The following is a 7,358-nucleotide window of genomic DNA, read 5'->3' as shown; positions in this document are numbered from 1 at the left end:
ATTATTCTGACATATAGTAACAGTTACTTAATTTGTTAATAAATGCTTTTTTAACACACATTCCTGCTGTAATTCATGATTAATTAAGGTAGTTATAAAACATTTACTAGTTGTCAGTTAACTATTTTTGTGAGCTCATCTAAAGTGAGGACTATGTATGCCTTGTAAAGTATTTACAAATGATAGTTAAAGGCTCAGTTTTCTTCTAAACAGAAATAGGAAAAACACAACACAGAGGGATACAGAACATAGAAATATTTATTTCAAGATGCAAAAGAAATTAAAATTGTACAACCGAACATATAAATTAACATTAAATTAATTGATATAAAATGAAAAATAAACTTCTGAAAAAATTCAAATTCCTGCACACCTCCAGAAAAAATATAACTGTGAAGTGATATGCAACTCTCATTTGTAAATGCTTTACAAGGCATACATAGTCCTCACTTTAGATGAGCTCACAAAAAAATAGTTCTCTAACAACTAGTAAATGTTTTATAACTACCTTAATTAATCATGAATTACAGCAGGAATGTGTGTTAAAAACATTTATTAACAAATTAAGTAAATGTTACTTTATGTCAGAATAATAAGATGCATAAATGTGCATTCAAAGAGTTTATTAATCATTTACTTACACTTTCTAAATGATCTCATGAACTACTGACAACTCCTAACTAACTGGTTTGTAAGTAATCTAATCCTTAATTTAGAAATGATGAATTCATCCTTAATAAAGTATGAAAATTTGATTATTAAGCATATTTTATACATGTTATAAATCAAGAACAAAGCATTTATAGCTGTATTTATAAACTGCTTACTAATGTCTATTAATGTGGGGCCAATGCTTCATAAATGATTAATTAAAGTGTTACCAATAAGTTTCCTAAAAGCAGTTTTGAATTGGCTAAGTCATCAAGGCTCATTTTTTGTAGCCTTGACTTAACTACCTGGGACATTAATACCGTATAAAAACAAAATCATCTCATGCACACTCGTTAGCAGAACATTTACCTCAGACAAAATATCAATAAAAGCAATTCCGACAAGCGCTGCACCACTGATACGTTTTCTGTCATGACATCCTATAAATATAAACACTTAAACATCTAAATATGGCCAATGTAATCATTTAATTGACCAATTCGACCATATTTTTCCTGAATACCTCAGAAAACTTTAAGCAGGAATGTCCAGCTAGTCTGACTTACTGCTTAAACTGCAAGCATACTCATTTCAAGTAATCAATTTGACATATTTTTGTTACATTTTTAACTAAAACAAGTTATTACTTGCAGGATTTAGGCCTACCTGAAGCGACGACCTGACCGTATCCAGTCATGAGATTGCTCATTAGATATGCATACAGGCCAGGTGTAATTGGTTTAAACTTGATGCTTGTCATTCCCTGGTACCGCCCCGTTTTCATGGTAACTTTCCTCCGCTCAAGTGTGTGACACTGACACAGATTCACTACGCAACCCACACCCATTAATACACGTCTAGCTGGGATTAATACATGTCGAAATTTAAAATCTCATAAATTATTATTAAATTGCGAATTAATAGCCTTTATATTTAAAAAATATATATACATATAGCCTAATAAAATGTGCCTGTAAAATAATTTAGCCAGTATTCCATCGATGCCTTGACTGTATAAAAATGTCCTGTAAGAGCATGAAGAAGACTATCATTTTCCTGCTGCTATACCAACAGAGGCCCACCGGTGGCAAGCTGCTGGTCGCATGCCACCCACAAAAAGCTGGCAGACCGACAGAATTTTTTCAGTGGTCGGCATGTCGACAATTTCCCGACGGTGGTCAGTCTGTGTCAAGCCGCTGAATCTGTGGCACCCATTTTGCCACTGCTGTACCAACAGAGGCCCACTAGTGGCAAGCCTCTGGTGGCGTGCCTCCCCCAAAAAGCTGGTAGGCCGACAGCATTTTTACATTGGCTTATTGACAGTGTGCCGACGGTGGTCCGACTGTGTTAAGCTGCTGAATCTATTCCGCCCAAAAACCGCCGGTGGACCACCAGGTCATTGTTTGCTGGGAAGTAAGTAATAGCTGTTTATAGCTATCGTTACTATGGAGAAAGTGTGCTATCGTTCTTGTGCTGTTCATATTTACAGATTAGCCTAGCTCTGTTGATGTAACATGCTCGATTCCTAAATGCTTCCGTGGAGTATGCTGTAAGATGTTTATATTTAAACTGTTAGTTATCGCCTATCCGCATTATTATTGGATATGTGTGTTATGTAACAATGATTGTTTACACGGGAGTCCATGTTCAGTCCGGAAAGCTGCCACTAAACAACATTTGCATGCTGGTAGGCCCCCCCTTGCGGACATTTAGAGGACAATTACCATGTATATATATTGAATTAGTACTGTTTTATAGTAATTGTGTTACTGTTCAGTGTTTAAGATATGTTTAATGTCAAAATGTTGTATATTCATGTGATTAAGTTTGTTCTTGGTTTAACTTGTTGCAGAAAACCACATCTGTATATCCACCAAGCTCTTCAGTAAAGAGGACATCATTCAAACCTTTGTCGAGTGCAAAGGTCAAGGTTTTTCTGAAGATCAGTGTTTAATGACTCGGGACAAACAAGAAACCCTTAAACAACTATGACTTAACATACAAACTGTCATTGATTGTTCAGGTGGGAGATGTTAACTTTTGACCTGGGCTATTATTAGAAATTCTGTTGTTATTCTTTGGTTTAGTCATCTTTCGGGCTGCGCAGACCGATCAGGAATTAATATCAACGTTTCGAGAGAACATTTTAAAAGCATACAGAAAGTTCTGTCCTGCAGCACTTCACGTTATATGCTGATCGTTCTGCATGACACTGAATGAAGTCGAACACTGAAACCTTCAATTGGAGACAGATAGAGTGCACAGGCTTTCTGCTCACTCTTTTTGGCAGTCATCACAACCGCGTCGTCTATCTTACTTATAAATCACATTCAATGAAAAAATAAGTCTTTGGTGGGGCAAACATTTATTTTGGCAACCGCCCCAAAAATTAAGTGTCTGAAAAACACTGGCTGATTAGCAATTTGTGTTAACAATGTGTACATAATAAAGTGGCTAGTGAGTGTAGATGCAGGGTTAAAAATCCACAAACACACAAAAACACATTAGTTCTCTTTATTTGATAGTTAAACAGTTGGTAAACTGTATCTTTTTATTTTTCACTGAGCTATTTAAATAACTACAAGCTATTTTGCATTCATGCAACTTTGAATAATTCTTACAGATTTAAGTAATTTGACACAAACAACTGGATTGATATGGTGACAAACAAAGCAATGTATGCTGAAATACAGAATCATAAACATGAAAAAGCAGGTTTTTTACGGTAGTGCTTTATTAAGATGTGTAACGATAGGCACAGCCATCTACTCTTCCACCAATGGTGGAGGAGAAAGCTTTAACTGGGAGTTATCATTGTAATAAATACTTCCTCTTAGTGGATGGGCAGGGTTCAAAAATCCAGCTCCCTCTTTGCTGTCAGAATGAGTGTGTTCTGTCAAAAAAGCCAGCTGAAAAACAAAGTAATTGAAAAGTGTCAAAACAAAGTGTCAAAGCCAAGCTAGACAATTGGCAGTTCTAAAGTAGATAAAAAACCTATTAAAGCTTTTCTGTAATGATCTGACTGTAAAACTATCACATATCCCATTTTCTTTCATAAGTTTTAATTTCCCTGACTTGTCCCCGAGCCAGTTATCATGGCGTGGGACAAATCACGTATGCTTCCAGAAACATCCAGAAATGTTCTGATGTAAAAAAACACTTAAGGCATTATGTGTTCAGTCAATTAAACATGCTTTTGTGATTTGGGCAAAAAGCCTGTGGAAACAGTGTCAGAAGTGAGTCTGTGACACTATTGTGAGTATTTTGTTGGCCAATCCTGCTTAAACAAAATTACAGTTCACTGTACATGGTCGTAGTACATATACTGTAAAATAATTAGTGGTGGGCCGTTAACAGTGGTAACGTGCTGCGTTAACATGAGACTCTTATCGCGTTGTCACGGTTCTCAGAAGGACACAGATGCAGGTGAGGATAATACAGTTTATTTGCACAAGGTTACACAGCAACAAACAATAAATCGGCAGGGCACTCCTGACAAGAAACATAGGAACCACGGCCGGCTATAACCTCCGTGAGAGAGAATGTGGCCAGGGCTCACCAGACCGTAAAACTGGAAAACTCCGCTAGTCGATACTCCGTGAGAGAATAATCCAAACGTAAATCCAAAAGGAACACGAGATCCAAAAGAGAGCTGTAAGGGAAAATAAAGTCCAAACCAGCTCACGGGATGCCTCGTTCCTACGAAAGGATAGATCAAAAGTAACTACAAGCGCCACGAGCAAACATGGTACAAACAAATTACATCGCCACACGGAGAGAATGGCAAAACGAGCTGAAATAGAGGGAACACAAATGAGGAGCAGGTGAGGGAAATCAACAGCAGTAAGAGCCTTAATGGGTTACCAGACGTGAGACAAAGGCAAACGACAAAACACAGCAAACTGGATAAGAATAAACCCAAAATAAAATAAAACGACAGGCAAAGCCTGACAGAACCTCCTCCCCAAAGATGCCTCATGGCATCCAAAACCTACCCACGAGAGCGAAGGAACTGATCAATGAGAGAGCGGTCCAAAATGTCCCGAGCAGGAATCCAGCATCTCTCCTCCGGACCGTAACCCTCCCAGTCTACCAGGTATTGGTGACCTCTTCCCCGCCGTCTCACATCGAGAAGTCGACGCACCGTATATGTCGGCGACCCCTCGATGAGTCTAGGAGGCGGAGGAGCAGAGGTCGAGGGCGGAAGGGGGGAACGAACAACAGGCTTGATCTTGGCCACATGAAATGTAGGGTGAACACGCTTAAGAGAGGGAGGCAACTTGAGGCGAACTGACACAGGATTAACAATCTTAGTGATAGGGAAAGGGCCGATAAACTTGGGACCCAGCTTACGTGCGGGGACATGAAGGGGAAGGTCAGATGTAGACAACCAAACCCTTTGACCGCACACGTAAGAGGGCGCCTTGGAGCGACGGCGATTAGCTGATGTTTGGTAGCGTCTACGAGCGAGAATGAGAGCCCGTCTAGCAATCCTCCAGGTGCGAATGCACCGATTAACAAAGCCCTGAGCAGATGGAACGGAGGCGTCAGCCTCTTGGGAGGGAAATAACGGGGGTTGGTAACCAAGGCAGCACTGGAAGGGCGACAAACCCGTAGACGAAACCGGAAGGGAGTTGTGAGCATACTCGACCATTGTCAACTTAGAACTCCAAGACAAAGGCTCAGAAGAAGCAACGCAACGCAGGACCCTCTCGAGATCTTGATTCGCCCGCTCGGACTGCCCATTAGACTGTGGATGGTAACCAGAGGATAAACTGGCAGTGGCCCCCAGGAGACGACAAAACTCTGCCCAAAACTTAGAAACAAACTGGGGGCCCCTGTCAGAAACCACATCCACGGGAAGGCCATGGATACGGAAAACGTCCTTAAGGACGATGCTAGCAGTTACACTAGCAGACGGAAGCTTAGGGAGGGGAATAAAATGTACCGCCTTCGAGAACCTGTCCACCACAGTGAGGACCACGGAATTGCCGCAGGACGGAGGAAGTCCAGTGACGAAGTCCAAGGCAATGTGGGACCAGGGTCTCGAAGGGGTGGGTAACGGATGCAGGAGTCCCGCCGGGGGACGATTAGAAGATTTGTTAGTCGCACAGACCGGGCATGCCGAGACGAACTCGTGAGCGTCCTGCGCCATGGAAGACCACCAAAACCGTTGCTTAATAAGAGACAAGGTGCGAGCAACTCCTGGGTGACAAGCTAGTTTGGAGGAATGACCCCACTGGAGAACGTCGGTACGGACCGCCTGAGGAACAAACAACAGATTCGCTGGAACACCAGCCGGGGGAGTAATGTTGACAAGAGCTTCGCGAACCAAGGATTCCACCCTCCAAGTGACCGCCCCCACCACCCGAGTGGGGGAAAGAACGGACACCGGGAGGGAGGAAGAAGCCTCGACCTCGAACTGACGCGAAAGTGCGTCCGGCTTACCATTCTTACTACCCGGCCGGTAGGCGATGACAAAATCAAAACGCCCAAAAAAAAGAGCCCAGCGAGCCTGCCGAGAGTTCAGACGCTTAACCGAACGGATATATTCAAGGTTCTTATGGTCGGTCCATACCAAGAAGGGAACCTTAGCCCCCTCCAACCAGTGACGCCACTCCTCCAACGCAAGCTTAACAGCTAACAACTCCTTATTACCGATAACGTAATTCCGCTCCGAGGAATTGAGCCGGCGGGAGAAGAACGCACAGGGATGGATCTTGTCGTCCGGGGCAGAACGTTGGGACAAGATCGCTCCTACCCCCGCCTCAGAAGCATCGACCTCCACAATGAACTGACGAGACGGGTCGGGATTAACCAGAATGGGCGCAGACGTAAAGAGACCCTTAAGTCTATCAAACGCAGTCTGAGCCCGCTCTGACCACACGAACCGCCTCAACGTGGATGTGAGCTCCGACAAGGGAAGAGCGACCTGACCAAACCCTCGGATGAACCGTCTGTAAAAATTGGCAAACCCCAGAAATCGCTGGACCGCCTTGCGATTAACCGGGGTAGGCCAATCAGCAACTGCTTTTACCTTACTGGGGTCCATCCAAATACCCTCGGGCGACAAGATAAAACCCAGAAACGGAACCGACCGTGCGTGAAATACACACTTCTCCATCTTAGCGAACAGGCGATTCTCAAGTAACCGACTTAAAACCCGCCGGACGTGCTGGACATGGTCCCGTTCATTCTGCGAGAAAATCAAAATGTCGTCGAGGTAGACGAAAACGAACCGGTCGACCATGTCCCTCAGCACGTCATTGACGAGTCTCTGGAAAACCGCCGGAGCGTTCGACAGGCCAAAAGGCATCACACGATACTCAAAGTGGCCTGTGGGAGTGTTAAAGGCGGTCTTCCACTCGTCCCCCTCCCTTATCCTGACCAGGTGATAAGCATTGCGTAAGTCTAGCTTCGTAAAGATGGTAGCACCCTGCAAGAGACCGAAAGCTGACGACATCAACGGCAAAGGATGGCAATTCTTAACCGTGATGTCGTTCAGCCCCCGGTAATCAATGCAAGGGCGAAGGGAACCATCCTTCTTCTCCACGAAGAAAAACCCCGCCCCAGCCGGAGAGGAAGAGGGACGAATAATGCCGGACAACAAGGAATCGGCCACATACCTTTCCATGGCCTCCCTTTCAGGACCAGAAAGAGGGTAAAGGCGACCCTTAGGTGGAGAAGTGCCAGGTAAAAGGTCAATC

The 7,358-nt window shown here is 43.4% G+C and overlaps 1 protein-coding gene across 1 annotated transcript in view; it reads right to left on the bottom strand.

Annotated features, from left to right (window-relative positions):
• Positions 1-3,151: 3,151 nt before the first annotated feature.
• The window catches only part of vps8 (VPS8 subunit of CORVET complex), a 219,927-nt gene continuing 215,720 nt past the window's right edge, over positions 3,152-7,358 (bottom strand). Inside the window, exon 43 of the mRNA XM_056731464.1 lies at positions 3,152-3,560. Coding sequence (XP_056587442.1) covers positions 3,417-3,560 — 144 coding nt within the window. The 3' untranslated portion in view covers positions 3,152-3,416. The remainder of the gene's footprint in view (positions 3,561-7,358) is intronic.

The sequence above is a fragment of the Triplophysa dalaica genome, chromosome 2 (assembly GCF_015846415.1).
Source record: "Triplophysa dalaica isolate WHDGS20190420 chromosome 2, ASM1584641v1, whole genome shotgun sequence".
Taxonomy (NCBI): domain Eukaryota; kingdom Metazoa; phylum Chordata; class Actinopteri; order Cypriniformes; family Nemacheilidae; genus Triplophysa; species Triplophysa dalaica.
Note: the sequence above shows the minus strand (reverse complement) of the source record. Positions and strands in the feature narration are given on the sequence as shown.